At 37.9% G+C, this 18,847-nt stretch overlaps 1 protein-coding gene across 2 annotated transcripts in view; it reads left to right on the forward strand.

Annotated features, from left to right (window-relative positions):
- PLA2R1 (phospholipase A2 receptor 1) overlaps window positions 1-15,453 on the forward strand; it is a 35,937-nt gene extending 20,484 nt beyond the window's left edge. For both annotated transcript variants that reach the window (NM_206983.2, NM_001396566.1), the window contains 19 exons: window positions 207-409; window positions 696-841; window positions 1,348-1,432; window positions 2,229-2,361; window positions 2,770-2,805; window positions 3,308-3,465; window positions 4,779-4,843; window positions 5,203-5,306; window positions 6,648-6,790; window positions 7,500-7,617; window positions 8,344-8,474; window positions 9,035-9,179; window positions 9,962-10,200; window positions 10,720-10,888; window positions 11,954-12,094; window positions 12,568-12,684; window positions 13,107-13,283; window positions 13,930-13,959; window positions 14,186-15,453. In NM_206983.2, coding sequence (NP_996866.2) covers window positions 207-409; window positions 696-841; window positions 1,348-1,432; window positions 2,229-2,361; window positions 2,770-2,805; window positions 3,308-3,465; window positions 4,779-4,843; window positions 5,203-5,306; window positions 6,648-6,790; window positions 7,500-7,617; window positions 8,344-8,474; window positions 9,035-9,179; window positions 9,962-10,200; window positions 10,720-10,888; window positions 11,954-12,094; window positions 12,568-12,684; window positions 13,107-13,283; window positions 13,930-13,959; window positions 14,186-14,400 — 2,555 coding nt within the window. In that variant the 3' untranslated portion in view covers window positions 14,401-15,453. The remainder of the gene's footprint in view (window positions 1-206; window positions 410-695; window positions 842-1,347; window positions 1,433-2,228; window positions 2,362-2,769; window positions 2,806-3,307; window positions 3,466-4,778; window positions 4,844-5,202; window positions 5,307-6,647; window positions 6,791-7,499; window positions 7,618-8,343; window positions 8,475-9,034; window positions 9,180-9,961; window positions 10,201-10,719; window positions 10,889-11,953; window positions 12,095-12,567; window positions 12,685-13,106; window positions 13,284-13,929; window positions 13,960-14,185) is intronic.
- The last annotated feature ends 3,394 nt before the right edge of the window (window positions 15,454-18,847 follow it).

The raw sequence follows: 18,847 nt of genomic DNA on the forward strand, positions 1-18,847 counted from the left end.
ATTTTGTGAAAAGAATCTTTTGTTGTTTCATTTTACATGCTCATGTCAGCCAAAACATGTTTACAACCTGATTGCTGACCGTGAAATTTGCTATCTTTGTAACCTCATCAAGACTTTACCTTGCACTCAATGCCTGTAAAACAGTCACTTCACCAAAAATTCGCCAAACTCAAATGCTGTATTTGCTGCTTGCTTCCATGCTTTAGGTCATTCTGGAGGATGTGTGGCAATGCGAGGGCAGGATCCTGTTGGTTACTGGGAGGTAAAAAGCTGTAAGAACTTCAAAGCAATGTCATTGTGCAAGCAAAAAATCAGTTCTTATGAAGAACCTGAACTTACTTTTCAAAGACATTTAAGTTCCTGCTACTTTGGGTGGGAGTCAGAAGGCAATCTACTCAACTGCTACAAGGTAATTGGCAAATGAGCTTTGAATTTTTCAGGTTCTATGTTGTTTTAGGAATACACTGTTCCTGAAGTATTTAGCTAAAGCTCTGTTTTCTACTTAGCAAACAAAAATTGTTGCCATCCTTTAATGGCATTTTAAAGTGAATGAAGTTCTTAAGTCTTGAATCAGAACTATGCTTGAAATATAAACTTTATTGTAGGAAGAAATGTGATATTTAGTTTTTATGGGCTTTTGAAACAATTGCTCTCTGAAATCAACCGCATTTATGGCAGTATTTATTTTATTGCAGATATTTCACAGAGAGAAAATTCTGATGAAAAGAACGTGGAGTGAAGCAGAAACATTATGCCAAGATTTCGGAGCACATCTTGCCAGTTTTTCCCATGTCTACGAAGAGACTTTTTTAAACAATTTATTATATACAATTTTTGATAGGTAAATAGGCTTAACATTAACAAGGGTTATCTTAAGCATATTAATCTGTTTAAAAAAAAACAACCTTATGATCTAAGGAATGTTCTTTAATAGTGTCTGAGGAAGAGTACTATTGACTAACATGAACTTAGAAATGGGTGAAAAGAAGTGCAATAGCAACACTGTAATGTGACTCTTTTTGAAGACTATCTTTGCAGTAGGCGTCAAATGACTCTTAATGTCAGTGATGTTCTTATGAGTTAATATTCCCTGTTGAACTGGAGGTTCTGCAATTTGAATCCTATTTCTAACAAGTTCCTCTTAAAAAATATAACTTAACATTTTAGTAACAAATTGAGTTTCCCTGCAGTAAACTAAAATGTTAACAAATGTGTTACTGTATGATATAATGAGTTTAAAATGAATATGAGTGTTTGCACTACTTAAAAATAATTTGTGAAATAGCTAAAGAAAGAGTTTATTAAGGAAAAGAGCTTGTTTAAAATATTTCTCTGTTTCCATCACAGGACAGAAGAAAGACAGTTCTGGATTGGATTTAATAGAAGAAACCCATTTTCTGGAGGGACGTGGCAGTGGTCTGACAGAACACCTGTAAATACCTGTATACTGTGTATTTCAGAAACCTCTCAAGTTTAAGTTCCCAAAAATAAGTCATGTGAACAGATAAATGGTGGCCAGCAAAGCTCTGGTTTGTGGGTGGTTTTTTTTCACATTCACATACTTCAGATAAATGGAGTGATTGTTGCAGTAATATTAGTATTACGTTATTTTTAGTGCCACCTGTACAGAAGAGTTGCAAAATTTCAGAAGGAATTGGGTAGGATTATTAAGATTTGTGCATTTCTGCTTTCCTGCAAAACATGTTGTGATTAGCCCAACATGTGTCACACTGCATTTTAAAAGCTTTCTGAACAAGCATGTGGATTTGGAATTACGCAAAAGGATCAGTTTTTAAACTATAATTGGTTTTCAGTCTTTGGGAATGATGCCAGCCCTGCCATCATTATTTAAGTAATTGCAGAATGCGAGTGCAAAGTCCGGTCATGCAAGGTGCTGAACCAAAGCAAAGGCTGTTAACCTTGGACAACCATTGCTAATCATGTCAAAAAACTGTCAATTTCATTGCTATAAACTTTATTTTTTACAAAGATGGAGTCTAATATAAGATGGGAAATTGAACAAGACATTACAAAAACATGATTATGGGGCCTGTTTTTAGGATTTTACCACCATAATTCAGGTGTTCCACTAGTTTCCTGGTCTGGAAATTACTTTTCATGTTCTTATCATATATCCATCTTCATACACTTCCTTTTTCTCCATAATAGGATTTTGAAATGCTTAATCTTGAATTGTTGGTGAAAGATTACAAGTATGCTGTTTTCAGGTTGTAGCTTCATTTCTGGAGAGCAAGTATGTTGAAGATGACTCAAGAAACTGTGGTGTATTCAAAGTAAATAGAACAATTTTTCCAGCACACTGCAATGAAAAGCGTGAATGGATATGCAAAATACCAAAAGGTGAAACCTTAATTAACTTGCATTGCTCTAACTTGTAGTTCAGAAGGGACAAGAAAAAATATCTGAAAGACTGCCAATGGTTTTCTGTGTGAAATCATGGCAAAGTTACATGCTTCTGTTGGGATTTATTAGCCATATACCAAAACTGGTCTATGTGGACAGGTGGTGGTGGGCAGCAACGATTAGCAACAAATTAGAAGGTAACCTAAGTTCTGATTTATAAAAGTTGTTAAAAATATTATTTAGTAAGCATGGCCATTTTTATTTTATTGCATGTTTAGCTTTTTTTGTCTCTGGATGAAAATAGCAAATTCTTAATGATTTTGATTAAATTCTCAACATGCCAGGAAAGCAATTTCAGAGCAATATCTCTTCTCAATTCTTAATCTAGTATCTTTATTTTTGCAGGTGTTAAACCAAAAAATCCAGATTGGTACATAGCTGGTACGGAAACTTTATTTTTCACATCTTGAAATATTATCACTGGGAGATGTAATTCAGTGTATTGGTAAAAATAAGATAGCTAGAATATTTTAAGGTACAAAATTTACGTTATGTAACACTGTGGAAACTTGCTGGTGAACAAAGTCTGCCACTCTTGTTTAGAAACACTGAAAAGTATGGTACTGCTTATGTTAGGTAAAGGCATGTTACCAGTAGTAGGCACAGGAATTTGATGTCCTCTCAGTTGCATTGAAACTGCCTTTGTATTTACCAACTCTAGGCAACCCTGTTAATACAGTAACATGGGATATAATGTAAAGCTGAAACTTACTTGGTTCTCCATTTGTTGTCATAATTTGATATCTCAAGTATAGTTCTGCTAGTAGCTGTGGAATACTGTCCTGTGCCAAGCAGCTGAAAGTGGGCTATGTGTGTTGCAATGAATGTGAATTGTAGTGCGGTGTTTTACACCCGCACAGATTTGACTCTTCTCATCTTCTAGAACTGCCATGGTCGTACTACCAAGGAGCAGAGTATCTTTTTCATGTGAATCCTACAGACTGGGACACCTATGAGTTCATTTGTGTCTGGCTTCGTAGTGAAATGGCAACAATACATTCTGCTGATGAGCAAGCATTTATTGAAAATAAAATTAAGAAGGTAACAAATTAGAATGCTTCTTTAAAGTCATATTTGCTAACAGGAGATATTTTTAAAGCAGCTTTGTAACTGAAGTAGTGGATATTGTAGCATTTTATGACAAGAGAGCCTAGATTACTCCATTTGCATTCTACATTAAGTTAACTTCCTTTGAGTTCCTTCTCAGAGTATGACAGATTGAGCTATTTTATAGCCTGCTGCATTCCCCAGTATAGCCAGGTGTGTCCGTAAATGCTTCTAACTGATTTCCTATGAAAGCAGGAGTAAAGATAATCATCAGCAGTCTGGATGGAATTTGTATATGCCATTAGAAAGCTTTGTAATGATTTCTTCATGTAGAATTCAAAATCATGTTTTCACTATTTCTTTAAGAATTGTATTGTATTGGCTGAGTGTTATGATTAGAAAGCCAAATTCAGGGACCAGTCAATACCACACCAGACAACATTTCTTAGGCTATTCTTTCTCAGAAATGATACATATTCTAAATTTGATATTGCCATGTATACTGTTAGCTGACAAAATCCTGACTCTAAGGACTGCTTGGTTGCTTCAACATATGCTGCATTTCCATTCTTTCTGAAGGAAAAATTTAATGCTTCTAAATGGTAGGGGTGCACTCAAATGTGCAGGACATTGTAGAACTTTTTTTTTCCCCTTTGACTTTCCCAAAGACTCCCGAAATGTGGCTGTTGAGAGAGACTGCTCTTGAAAGTGAAGTTTTTTTCATCATTTAAATCAGTGTCATGTCAGCAAAACAGCAATAAGTGACCGTTTGAATGACAGTATTTATGTAAATTATCCATAATACTTTGCCTTTTAGGACTGGAAGTCTAGAACTTTCATGATCCTAACAATCATTCTGAAAAGCATCTCCAGTATATGAGCTGTAAGAAGTAACATAAGTTGCATAGAAAATGTTCTGGAAACATTAAAACCAGTAGCATTTCAGTACTAAAAGGAAATATTTGTACTCCATTATTTTAATAATGTCTGTTTTTCTTAGTTCTGGCCTAAGACCGCAGTCCTTGCTAGGCCAGTGCTGTCAGTGTTTACAGCCTAATGTTACAGAATGTACAACAGCAATCCAGTGGGAAAGGGAGACTATACTGTGTTTTACTTACTTGCTTGCTGTAGTCAGGAGGGAGTAGTCACATAAATTAAGACAGGCAGATTCTAGAGTGTGTTTTCCACTGGAAACCAAAGGAGATGCTATTTATCTGAATATGAGCTGAGCCTGATTTTTTAGGACTTGGTTAATGTTTAACTGTTGCTGCCCTCTTATCAAAACATGGCAAAACACTTTTTTGTAGCTGTCGGATAGTGACGTTCACTGGTGGATTGGATTGCACGCAGAAAGCATCAGCAATGAATTTCGGTAAGAGTGTGCTTCAGCTGCTCTGATTTGTACTTGGCACATCTTGTTTACAACCTGCCATTCAGTTTGGGCTAAAACTGTTTGATGACTGAGTTGGATATTCAAAAGACAACTTTGGCTTTCATATAAATACCATTCAGAATATGTTACCCTTCATTTGTTTCTGTGAAAGGGGTACAAAAGATTTAAGCCAAAGGCACGACTATCAACATGTTGATTGTTTGGTTGGTTGTTGTAACAATCAGTTGAAAAATAGGTACTTTCTACCCTGTATCTGATTAAAAGCGCATTTAATAGGGTCTGTGTTGTTAGATCATGACAGGGAAAAGTGTAACTATACTCTCAACATTTCTGTGCAGCTGGAAGGATGGATCACAAATAACATACCAGAATTGGAACGAAGGCAGAGATCGATATCTGCGTAAACCAGGGAAGAGATGTGGCTTCATTTCATCACAAACAGGTTTATTTACATTTTTTGTTGTTGTTGCAGGAGTTGTGAATTGGTTGTTATTGGCCAAAGGAGGTTATATGTTTTCAATTGCTTTGAAGAAGTATACATTCTGTATTACAGCCCTGTTACATAGTTATGGATTGCGTAACTACTTTTATGGTTAAGAAAAGAGCATCAAGATATCATGAGTTTTGTTCAAAGAGTAGACAATAGGACTTAAAGATATATTAATAGTTTCGCATTTCAATGTCAAAATATGAATATTCCAGTGATACCAAATCTTTAGTTGTAAGAATCTATTGTGTGGCACAGCAAAAATGTTAATGTATTCCTGGTTTTCACAGTCACTTTTCTTGTAACCAAATGAGCCATATGGACTGAGCAGCAATTTTTTCCTCCATTCAAGAACTGTTTAACGATATAAAAGCAACTTTAAATACTCGTGTTTCTATCTTATTTTTAATCCCATAGCCAATCTGCTGAGGGATTTTGGGTACCATGTTTTGTTATCTGATGGTGCTAGCCTCTACATCATCGCAAAGATTTCTCTTTTGCTACTGCAATTAAAAAATATGTATTTATATAGTACTGCCAGTTTCAGTGATTTTTGTTGTTTCTCAGTCTCTTTTCTGAAGATCTGTGATTCATATAATAAGGTAAACGTGAGGTTTCTTGAAAAAAAATCCAATTTTGTATTTGGGAGGAAAGATTTTTAAAAAGCTGCGTTCTTGTAATGCCAGCATCAAAAGCTAAAAACCATTTTTGTTAATCCACACTTCCATCACCTCGGGGTTTTGGCTCATAACTTTCAAATGATTGAGGCTTACAGCTATTTTAGTATCGTGTAAAACAAAGAGACTTCTCCGTACCCCATCACCCACCAACAGAGGGGATCTGATCAAAAAATGGAGTGCTTTGTGTACTGCTGAAATATGTATTTTCCTTCTAAGCAGGACAGCATTTGATGTCAGTACCTGGGTGGTCTTTCTCGCCCACAGTTTTTAATGAAAAAGAAGTCAAACTACTTTATCTGGAATGTATTATTCCTGTACGTTTTCTTTTCTTTTCAACTATTTCTTTAATATGTGATGATAGGCAATGTATTATGCAACTCAATGTGGAGGAATGTTTTTAGATTAATGAAATCAAACTGTCAGTAAAAATTTGAGACTCATGGGCCATCAAATGCACAGTAGTGTGCTAAGTCCAAGTATATCTGCTGTAGAGTCATGACTTACCCAACTGATAAAGGGGATACTTTTCTTTACCATAACTGAACTAGCTAAGGAAAAGCCCTTTTCTGTTCTCAAGTAAATATTAAAATATGTTTTTTTTTTTCTTTTTACGTAGGACGCTGGGATGATGAAAACTGTACTGTTTCTCTTCCCTGTATTTGTAAACGTAAAAGTGCTTGGAAAATAGAGAAAGAGATTCCAAAAGACCAGAACCCACAAGGAACGTGTCCCAAGGGCTGGCTGCACTTCGGATATAAAGTAAAAACAATTTTTTCTGCTGCTTAATTATTCAAAATGAATTCCATTATTACAAAACAACAACAAAAAACCCAGAAAACTGGACTTTATAAAGATTATTTGGTATTTGAAGGCTTTTTTCCTTTCTGAAAGCAGGGACCTTATGTTTATGAATAGTGATGTGTTGATAGAGAAGTTCAGTAGCTTTGCACAGAGAAGTTGCCTTAATAAGGTGTTAATGTTTTACTTTAGTTCCAGGAAATGTATGCTCATTTATGCAAAAGTTACCTAGCCTTTTTGGTAGCAAATGCACAAACATGCTTATTCTGTGCTCTCTCCCTCTTCTTTGACACTTCTACAATTTTAAGTGTTTTTAGGCCAAAAAAGAGAACTCTAACCCTTTGGTGTACTCAGCAGTTCCCTAATTGCTGCCTAAAGATATGGTTTCAAATGGTGTTCATCAAAGATAATTATACACCAAAGTCTATTTGTGGTTGAAGGTTGAAAGGCAACTATTTCACCAGACTTCTCTTAAATATGTACATTCCTTAATGGCAACATTCCCTGAAGTGAGCAGGCTTATCCCAGCATTAAAATGCAGTCATTACAAGAATAAATTTAAAACGAGGGGCATCGCCTAAGGCTGTGGATTCAACATTCTCATTAATTGGTAAAGCTCTTAAGCAGAAAGAAAACAACGCAAGCCTCCTATTTATTTTTTTTTAAACAGTGCTTTTTGATACAAATTCCAAAGGATCCAGAGCACCTGAGGAGCTGGTATTCTGCACAGACATTCTGCAGTAGATACGACGGGTCCCTCGCTTCCCTTGAAGATGAACTGGAACAAGGTAGAATGCTGAAAATATTTTTAAATAAATAAGATTTCATCTTTGAAGAAACGTTTAATAATAGATACAGGTTTAGGGAAAAAAAATATGCAAATTCCACTCAGGGATATGCTGCTATTAACAAATCAGTAAATGTTTTTCTTTACCACTTTCCCAAAATGTGAAGAACAGAATACCAGGCTGTTGCCAAAACAATCTCATTTTTATTAAGATATGATCTGTAGTTGTAGCACATGAATACTAGGCTAGGAGTGTCAGAGGAGTGTGAGCACCAGCACATTCAGGAACGTTCATAATCTCTACTCATAAAAATCTGAGTTTGAATTTCATACACTTGTAAAACCTATTTGGAGGTGGGAGGAATCTCATTGGCTGTTCTATTTGAGAGATTTTATTTTCCACTAAAACTGAGAGAATTTTTTTTTTTAATAAGTCAGTACCCTGAATGAAGCTGTACCCCAGCTTAACTTGTTCAAGCTACTGTTGTGATTTCTTGAAGACTTCCTTACTGGGCTAGTTACTGATCCAATTGAAGTTAATCATCTTTACTGAATTTATAGCTGGATGACCGTGAAATGCTTTTCGCATCCTTACTTTCTAATAAGTAGGTAAAGCCACTGGTTGACAATTCCTTTTTTTCAGTGCTTTAATGTGTTGGAAGAAACTTCAGCTATCCCTAACTGGTTACCAATTAAGTAAGCTTGATACTTCTGTTTCATTTTCCAGCTTTCATAACAATGAATCTATTTGGTCGCAAAACTAGCGTTTGGATAGCTTTCCAGGGTGATGATTATGAAAAATGGATGAATGAAAATCCTCCAAGATATTCCAACTGGTCTCCAATTGAAGCAGTGCATGTAAGTATTTCCAGGGGCTTTAAGGACACTGAGAAATTGTTTTACCTATAATATTCATAATGGCCATGAAGACAAGGCCTAACTTGTTATAGCAACTTAGTCTTCTCTTAATTTTTGCATCTTTAAACAACTGTGGACACAACCTTATGGGTATAGCTAGTGGTTGCCAAAAAGGCACTATCTAGACAACTATTGATGCAATATATGGCTATCATCTTCTGAAATTCCATTCATGCACTAGAGTTTAAGTTATATGGTTGACATCTTATACTTGATTTGAGCAAAGTAATATTACAAATTTCACATTTGAGTATACTATATTTAACTTGGTATGCTTGTCAGTATTTCAGCTAACATTTTATTTTGTTCAGTGCATGTTTGTGACATCTTTAGTATGAGGCTATTATTCCAAACGGTATTTATGGGAACGTTCATTGTTCCACCTAACAGTTTATGACAGTGCCTTTCAGCTAATTATTGTTCTACCTTTAATGTAATAATTGTGCCTTGCTTTATATGGTGTCTTTAACAATTAACGTAAGGTTCTATGTTGTTCGCAGAGACCACGTTATAATGGTGTCTATGTTGAAGAACAAGTTCCACTTTGTACACTGGTATCAAATAACCCTAACTTTTATTTTACGGGAAAATGGTACTTAGAAAACTGTGAGAAAAATTATGGGTTTGTCTGCCAAAAAGGGCAGGGTAAGCATTTGGTCTGGTTTCCTTCTGTTCTCATTTGTTCTCTTGTTGAATTCGCTTTATTTTTATCTAGAAGTAGCTTATTATAGGTATCTATAATACCAGGAGCTAAAAAGATCTTTATAGGCAATTTTACTTTGCTATTTCAGCAGACTAGCTTTACGCTATCTAATAAATCAATAGCTGTGATGTAGAAGTAATTTCTCAAAAAAATCTTTTGCTGTTAAATTTGGTTCTCAACTTTGAGCTTTCAGTTGCGTATCTCAGAGATCAAGAGATTACATTTCATGTAAAACTGAAGATAGTTTTGTTGAAAATACTCTGTTGTTGGATTTGCAGTCTCAGATCAGACAAGACTTTGGAAGGTGCATTTCTGCGAACAGCCAATTGGCCAATCAGGTGTAGGTTGGCTTTTCTTCTCATGCTTTTCCAGTCCTGGGCATGATGCGTGCTGTTGAGCACAATGACAAAGTGGACTGTATGGATGTGGTGGTGGTTTGATATGGTGCAGCTTTATCTGCTACGCTGCAGTTAAGGCCTCTGTCTATGGAGGCAGTAGTTCCTGCTGCTTTCCCCAAGAGGCTCAAAAGAGTAAATAGAATGAACCAGCAAGCTTTGGGCTGCACTTACGTGGCTCTTGCAAACCACAGCTGTGTTTGACATCACTTATTGTGAAGCACAATTGTGGGGAAAGTGGGAGTAAACTTACTGTGTAGAATAATCTAAGCTGTTTTTCAGCATCTTTTAACTGTCTGTTTAAAAAATATTCTCTCTGTTTCCAACAGACACATCCAGGCATATTGTCAATGCATCTGAAATGTACCCCGTGCCAGATACTTTACAGTATGCAAACAGAACATATACCCTAATACGTGGGAATTTTACATGGTCTGCAGCTTTAAAAGCCTGCATGGCAAATGGAGCTGAGCTGGTCAGCATTGCAGATCAGTACCACCAGTCTTTCCTCACGATCATTGTGAATCGGCTGGGATACAACCACTGGATTGGGCTGTTCACTGCGGATGTGCGTAAAGTGTTCACTGTCTGTCCATACTATGCTGCAAATTATTTTTTTCAGTAGCAAACTACGAGTTCTGTCATTCATTATAAGTCACAGGAAGTTCATGTTTGGTAATGAAACCCCTACTTGAGCCTTTTATCAGCCCTCTTACCATATTTTGCGGCATGATACATAAAATTAATGAGAGCTAGTTTGGTGCAGTGAGTACTGAAAAAAATGAAACCCATAGAAAATACTAAAAAAAAAATTAAGAAAAAAATCTCTTCTATTGTTAGCATTGAAATTAAGTTTCATTTTGAGCTGCCTTGTGGCCCAGATAATCACTTCCACTCAATGACGTGGACATTCAGCTGCCGTTCAAAACAGCAGGTTAGATGTAGTTTGTGTTCTCCTAGAAACAAGTTGAGAGGATCTTTGAAACTGCCCAGCGCTAAGGGAGAGGTGAAAGGAATTCTGGTCAAGATGCCACCGGAAAGGAAAGTATGGCAGTGAACAGAAATAATTTAATATTTGTTTTTGCAGAATGGGCTTAATTTTGAGTGGTCGGATGGGACTAGATCCTTGTTTACCTTCTGGGAAGATGATGAGTCCCAGGCCTTGGGCAGCTGTGTTTATATGGATACCTCTGGGCGCTGGAAGAGTACCAGCTGTGAACGACTCCTGCCCGGAGCAGTCTGCCATGTGCCACCCAGTAAGTCAGTTAGGTTTTGTATTGCATCTTTGCAGCTGCAAATGTGTGTAGTACACACAATACATGAAAGAAAAATTAATGTTTAAGGTTAAGCAATGATGATGCTTTATTCAAAACTGATTTATTCCCTTTCTGTATCTCCTATTTGCGAAGCCTTTTTTTTTTCCCTCATAAAGTATTGGCCACTAGGTTTAGTCTATGTGAAAATGGAAAGAGAACTTCCATAGAAGAAAGGTAACAGGTGTAAGGAAACACTCTCTCTTCAGTGTACACTGTGCTATCTGTGAAAAATGCTGATTATTAACAACCTCGCTTGAAGGGAAGTAAATTCAGTTCATTGCAATTAACTGTGGGATAGGGAAAGAGAAGCATTTAGAGCGGAGTGAAAAGTTAGTCACATCTCCACTGATTGCACGTAGAAGACTTTGCAACTTCTTTTTTTTTTCTAAAGATGAGAGTATTTTCCTATATCCTAAAATACACTTTATTTCCTGCAAAGCTCTCAATTACCTGGGCTTTTTCTTGAACACAGAATTCAGATGTGGAACTCTACTTAGCCCAGGACTGCAGAGTCCTTGCCAGCATCCTGCCCTCACAATGGCAGTCACCTGAGTCAGAGGGGCTCTTGGCACAGTACATTGCACAGTGGAGGGGCCGAGTGCTGCGTTCTGATGGGAAGCTCTCCTCTGCCTCTGTGTGCTGGTATTTGGCATTCAGTTATCCTTACAGCTTTGTGGAGAGAAGCTCTGCAGCCCTTGGAAATCCCCAGCCCTTGGGAGATGCTGGGCAGCCCTGAGTGTCCATATGATGCTTCTCTCCCTGTGCACGTCACTGTTAGATAAATGTCTTGATAGCACTGTTGCAAGCCAGCAGGGTTTTTCATCTGAAATAAAACCAGTTTGCAGTTCTAATACAAATATATACAGCCACTAAATTTTCTCTTTGAAAAATAGACGCATAATGAAATAGTGTGCTTATTAGTGTTATTCCAAAACAACGTGTGGAATGTTATATTAATGTGTATATTGTTGTGCCAATAAAGCTGTGCTGTTTTTTCTATCACAGAGAAGAAACTCACTGAGTATAAAGGCTTATGTTCAGAAAACAATGTTCCCTGGATCAAATTCAAAAACAGTTGCTACAGCTTTAACACCGTTCTGCAGGGCACAAGTTTTGATACCGCGTATGAAGTCTGCAGAAATCAGGGTAAGGGGTTGTTTTATTGCTACAGAATGTAATTGTGATATATTAAAAAAAAAAAAAAAAAAAAAAAAAACAGATTTTTTTGAAATGACTGCAGTCACAGCATGTGTTTTCTCTAGTTCAGGAAAACAATACTGGAGCTCATTAAGCCAACTATGAAATTGAAGGCAACGTATTTCAAAAAACGGTCCTTTCTATCTGAAAATACCGTTTCTATCTGAAAATACCGTTTCTATCTGAAAATACCGATTTCTGGAGTAAGATATAAAATGCATTTATTCCCTTCCAAACTTGTTTTAAAATCAAGTGAGAACAGTTTTGTATCAGCCTGAGCATTTTCCTATTATTTACAAATTACACGAGCAGGCTTTTCAACCTTTTCAATCAAGGTTCTTCATACCAGCTTTTGAAATGTAGTGCTACCTTTTAATGATGTGAATTGATTGAAAGAAAAAAAAAATGTGTTTAATCTGCAGGATCAAATCTTCTAACTATCAAAGATGAAGATGAAAATGCCTTCATTCTGGAGGAGCTGCACAGTTTTGGTTATTCTGTGAAAATGGTTTGGTTGAACATCCTGCAGGTTACAGACAGTAAGTTTTGGGTGGAAGAGAACTCAATGTAAGAATCTAGGATATTTTGTTTTGTTTTTTAATGCTGATATAGCCATCTTACAAAATACTGTTGCTTTTTGAGATTCTTGTTTTCACTGTTTATTACTTGTTTACGATGTAGTAAAAAGCTGTGTTAGTTACTTACTAGGATTCTGAATAGTCAGTATGTATGCATGCATGTGAGTGCCTTTACTGGCTTGATAAAGAAGCTCTATGGGCTGTGTCAACCATGTAGTATGGTTTTAAAATCAACAAAGAAAGGAATACAATAGCCAAACAGTGTAGCAGCCCAGCATTGCTTTTGTACAGTATTGTGTGCTTGCATGTGAAAGTGAGTTCAACTGAAACAGATGTTTACTGAAACATGGTATTTTATAGCGATTTATAACTTCTGCCCTTAGATGAAACCGTCTCCTGGTTTGATGGCTCTCCCTTAAATTATTCTAACTGGGGCATCAGGGAGCCTGAATTTGATCATCTCAAGGGGAATTTCTGTATCAGCCTGAGGACTGTGGATGGTGTATGGCAAATATCTCCATGCAGAGAAATAAAGGGATTTGTATGTAAAATGGATGCAGGTATGTGCTTCCATTTGAAGGGAACTGATCATGTTCTCATAGCCGTTGTTTTATATTTTCTCTATTGCTTGCTTACTTTCTTAGTTTTCATTTAAATAGTCTTTTTGCTTCCTATTAGAGAAAATACCTGTGAAAAACAAACCAGCCAGGGTAGCCTTCTGAGGAGTCTGGGCATCCTTTTTTGTTACTGCATGCTGTGACAAACTTTCTCTTGTGCATGTGAGCAGAGCCTTTGGTACAGGCAGCTCCAGTGAGCAGATACGTTCGTGAGGGAGCTGAAGTGTTCCGAGAGTCCACTGCCAGAATCACTGCTGGACCCAGTAGCTCAGTTCATCCACCACTGCATACTTCTGCTTATGCACGTGTGCTTTCTGCAGTGGGCAAATGCTACTATTCATCTATGCCACAATGTCAGTTAATATATTCCAGTAAATCTTCAGAGATTTGTAGACAGGCAACAGGCTAGGTCATGTTTTACTTGGCCTGTAGTAATCCTGTTGACATGGGTGAAGTTCAACAAAGAACAGCTGGCTCTTGCATGTTTGTCGGTAGATTTTCTTCTGAGTATCAGTGATACACTGAGTGTATATACTAAATTTTGCTAGTACTATGGATAATTTTCTGACAGTTCTGGGTTCTATTTCAGATCTTGATGCAGCAGAACCTTCTAAAAAACGTAAGTTTTCCTTGTTAATTTCTCCTTTTTTTTTTTTAATAAGGAACAATATGTTTTGAGATGATACTTCATGAGATCGCGTTTACCAGTGGAAAAAAGTTTAATTTAAAATGCATGACATATAGAGTAATAGTGTTTTATGTGGAACACCTGCATTTTTGTACTTAAAATTATATGCAGTTACAACTGCATTTGTGTAATACCAGTCTCTGTTTTTCCCCTTCAGAATCGTACCCTGGACTTGCTGCTCTGGCTGTTTTCGTAACGTTGGTGATGCTGGCTGCCATTTCCTTTTTTCTGTGGTGCCTGTACAAACAGAACAACAGATTCTTCCACAGAATACTGTGGGTCAGAAACGCCTATTTTCCACAGATTAATTCTGATGTTCCTGCTCTGGAAGAAAGTATTCTCATTTCTGATTTTGAGAGAGATGACAATTAATCAGTGGGGAGAACCAAGCGGTCTTGTATTCCATGTTAAATTCCATGTCCTACAGTGTTTTTGTTTCTGTGAGCCAGTTGCAGTCCAAAACCAGCTCATCTTAGCTGGTGGTGAGGATGCCTACATGGTGCTAAAAGAGTGGAGAGAGCAGCGAAGCAGCAGCTGCGGCTCTTTCCATCCTTGTGAATCTGTTGTGGCAAAGCTTCCAAAAGGTTTTCATAGTGAGCAGTGAGGAGGTGAGCACCAGACCCAGGCTTCCTTGGTGGCAGAGGGTCTGTGCTCCCTTCTCAGGTGACTCAGGGCACGTGCTTCTGGAGGAGTCCTTGGACTCTGGTTGGAGCGCGTAGGGGCTGCTGCACTTGGACCTCTTATGCTTTGTAGCAGAATGTGGTGAGGATGCACAGAGTCATGGAGAAATTGGCTTCTTTGGGTAAAGCTGTGAACTAAACACGTTCCAACACCACAAATCTCAAACCACTCATGTGGAGCTATCATGTCGGTGCCCCTGAGCAGAGGACGTTTCTATGCAGCTTCTTCCCTTGGGGATGTTTGGGCCTCTTTGCTTTTGTTTTCATATCAAAAAAGCTGCTCGTGAGCAAGTGTTAAAGCTTGTCCTTGAATTTAGGACCTCTGAAACCTACTCCAAGGATTATGGGGTAGTTCTATCTAGTACCTATTCCGTCCATAGAATGTACTTTTTCATGCAGTGGATTCTTAGCAGGTGGATTTCCAAGTTTGCTGAGATGAAGTCACTTCTGGGAGTATCAGTGTTGCCATGATGGCTAGTTTACATTACAAAATACCATAGGCTTGAGATACAGTAGCATATGGATATTGTTGTCCTGAAGTTAATATATTCAGTAGAGATACTTCTGGTGCACTTCAAGAGAGCAATGTTATCTCTCACTGTGGTTATTTCAGAAACTGAATCTCATCAGCCTCTTTCAAAGACACTTTGGAGCAGTATCTGTTTGAAGGAAAGCATTACTATAAATCTTGTTTAAAGTTATGGTAATAAATTGCTTTACTGTTCACTTACAGTGTAACTTCAAGCAGTGTTTATGTATGTTCTTCTGAGAGCCTGCGCTCCACATGTAAGGATGATACGAGGGAGAGCCACACCTGCAGTTGACAAAGGGTGCTGCCCTCCCTTGTCCAAGTCCTGTAATCCCATGCAACACACTAGCAAAGGCCATGGTTCACTTTCCCTGGTCATACCAAGGGTCTTTCACTGGTCAGTTGTTCCCCTGGCTAATGGCTGTACAAGACCCACAGGTTCAGGTCACAGTGTTCCATGGTGGATGAGTTCTAGGGATTCCCACCGCTCTACCCACTCCTCCAGCTACTTCTATGAAAATATCAAAACCTTTCATGGAGGACTTCTAAAATTGTTATTTCTACTGTAGAGTGGGGAAAAAAACCAAGCAAGCTGTTGATCACAAAGAGTACAGAATTATTGTGCTGTCAGTCATTTCTAAAAGCTGCTATGAAGGGCTGTGTGTGTTGTTGGGTTGGTTGTTGTTGGTTTGTTATGGGATGACTCATTCTAAAAACTTTGCAGGAGCCCTAAAATGGAGATGCCTTTGTGAAAATTCAGCAAGGAGCCAAGGCCGAATGCAGTGTTTTAATTTGTGCACATACAGGTGGATGTGTGACTTCGTTCCAGTTAGATTTCATGTAGCCAGTTCTTTAGACATGGGGAGGGAAAAAAAAAGCTTTTTATATTATAATTATGTATAGGGTTATATTTTTCTTAATTATTTAGTACCTAGAATATTTCTATACTGGTTTGCAAGATACAGGAACATGGCTAAAGAGACTGCAGATGCATCTTACCAGTCTATAACAAAAAACAAATGTGATCAACTCTCCCTTCCCCATGAGAATTTCACCTGTTTAAGTTTCAGCTGGAGGAGCCTAAACGACCATCTCCCGTTCATCACATTCACTGACAAGTGTACATGCTGCCTTTTTCCAGCAGAGTGAATTGAAGGATGCTTTTTGCTTGCAAAACTGTTAAATGTTTTGTCTCAGAGGACGTGCATTTATTAGGCTGTTACCTGGTTGTGCATACACTGTCACATTTTGATGTTAATGAAGGTGTGTGTGTGTGTGTGTGTATATATATATATTTCAAAACACCTGACATGGGTACTTTATCAATTTTTTCTTGAAATAAGTACGTTCTAATCATTTTAATATATTTGAAGGGCAGTTGTATAATAAATAACCCTAACCTCAGAATAGAGATTGTTGATTAACGTTGGATGTGACGTAGGTGGTCTTAAATGAAGTACTTCTAGCAGTATTTTCTTCATACGTTGAAACTGATCCGAGGAAACAGTGTCATAAGTGTTTATTTTTAATGTCTTTGTCACTTAACTTTTCTAATTGCAGGTGTTATTCACTTAAGGATGTAATTGCTGATTGCTTTCTATTCCTTGTTCTAAATATAAGAAAAATCTTACAGTGAGAACCACTACTCACAGGAATAACGTCCTTGGGGATGTGATAATTCACATCACTGTAGGGCTTTGGGTGCAGTCAGACATGGTGCTAGGCAATCTCATCCAGACTTCCTTTTCCTGTAAAGGTTGAACCTGATGACCTTTGAGGCCCCTTCCACCTGGGCTGCTCTATGATTCTATGGATTTTACCTTATCTTCCATTTGTTTTTCCATAACCCCAGGTCCCTTGTCCCATTCCTGGTCAGAGTACTTGGTGGCTACATTTTCATGAGTGACTGTGATAGTATCAGCAGTGAGGTTCATTGCATTACTTAGACTAGAAAATTAGAGAGTGAATAATAACTTTTTTGGGCTGCAGTTTTTCTTCTGCCAGTTTTAGTATCTCCCAGCAGCAGTTCCCAGGCTTTGTCCCAGGTTAGGGTGGTAGGAGAGGGGCAGTTTGCACCAGGCTCCTTTCTGGCTGCTATACAGCTCTCTTCCACTCCTCCCTCCTCCTTCCCCAGCCTGTGCACACGCCTCTGTGTCTGGCTCAGGATGAGAGGCCATGAGGCTGCGTTAGATCTGTGCACCTCAGTCCAGAGGGAATGTAGGGAAGAAATGCTTTTTTGTACCGTGTGCGACTTAACCTGCCCTGGTTCCCTGGGCACCACTGCACTAATTTCCATTTAATTTAGACCCCCCTATATTTTTCTTCCATCACACTGCCCCTCCTTTAGTGCAGTAACAGGCATCCTCAGTCTCTTGTAATAATAAACCCAGTGTAATGAAATGGTGGCATACCCTTCCTACAGACCATTTATATATATAAGCAGGCTTTTTTTGATGAAAAGCTGAATTGCACACATTTGGCAACTATGTTCAAAATCCTCAGCTCAAAAAAAAAAAAAAAAAACCAACCCTCTTCTTGAGCCATAATAATATTTCCTTTGGGTAATCAGTGGAATGTTGATTTTGAAACCCTGAGGATCAGTGCTGACCTCTCACAGTCTGATGCAGTCCTTGAGGAAGTCGTTGGCAGGAGCAGTTTGCTGTGCTGACCTGGTTGGAGTTAACATAGAGCTTTGTGCTCGGAAGCACAGTGCCAGCCTGGCCAGTAGATGGTGCACGCAGAGCTGACAATATGACAAAGCGAGCCCTTTGCAAGTCATAGGGATCCGCTATGGATCCTTCTGAAGTTTAGTTAAACGCACAGAGAAACTCTCAAGTTTCAACGCTCTGCACATCTTAGCATCCCTTAAATCTGCCTGCTACATTACAAAGCTGTCTTATGAGGGCTTCTCAAAGCTCATTCTCCAAATGCATGGAAATTCTGTATGTTGTTCAGACCTTAAGAGCTGCTTTCTATATCCATCATCTCTTTGCAGGATGACTGTGATTTGGATTCTGCTCTTAGAAGCTGGAGTGCTTGAAGGTAGCACTGTGGTAACTTATAACCTGGTTCTGAACTGCAGTCATTTCTGAAAGCACGAAGCTGGATAACAGTGAGAATTCTGCTGCTGTTTCCTTTATTTCCAATGGTTACTTCTGTCTGTTGGGTTGTTGACTTTTCTCAAACTCAACCAACAAGACTACTCTCCATTCCAATTCTTGGAAATAAATGCTTTGGACTGTAGTTCTAGCAGAATGACAGCTAACCTTGTAGATACAAGATAAATGAAGTTAATGGCTGGCTTAAAAGTTCCATTCTCCTGCATGCCAGCAGAGGAAAATGGGGAAAACTTTCTCTGAATCATTTTTTCAGATGACTGGGTATATTTTTGGATTTTTCTAATTTCTTAAAATGAAAATCCACGTAAGAAGGTTCTAATTATGCTATATTAAAAAAGCCTCTATTTTTTTCTGTATTTTTTTTCTTCAATATATACTGAAAATTATCCCATCAAGCTATATATTCAGGCCACTTTTTTTTTCCTGAAGTCTGATCTTAAACCTTTGAACTCTGTAATAACCTGATTTATTCTGCTCTGCCCCTTCCTCCT

The sequence above is a fragment of the Gallus gallus genome, chromosome 7, assembly GCF_016699485.2.
Source record: "Gallus gallus isolate bGalGal1 chromosome 7, bGalGal1.mat.broiler.GRCg7b, whole genome shotgun sequence".
In the NCBI taxonomy this organism is placed as follows: domain Eukaryota; kingdom Metazoa; phylum Chordata; class Aves; order Galliformes; family Phasianidae; genus Gallus; species Gallus gallus.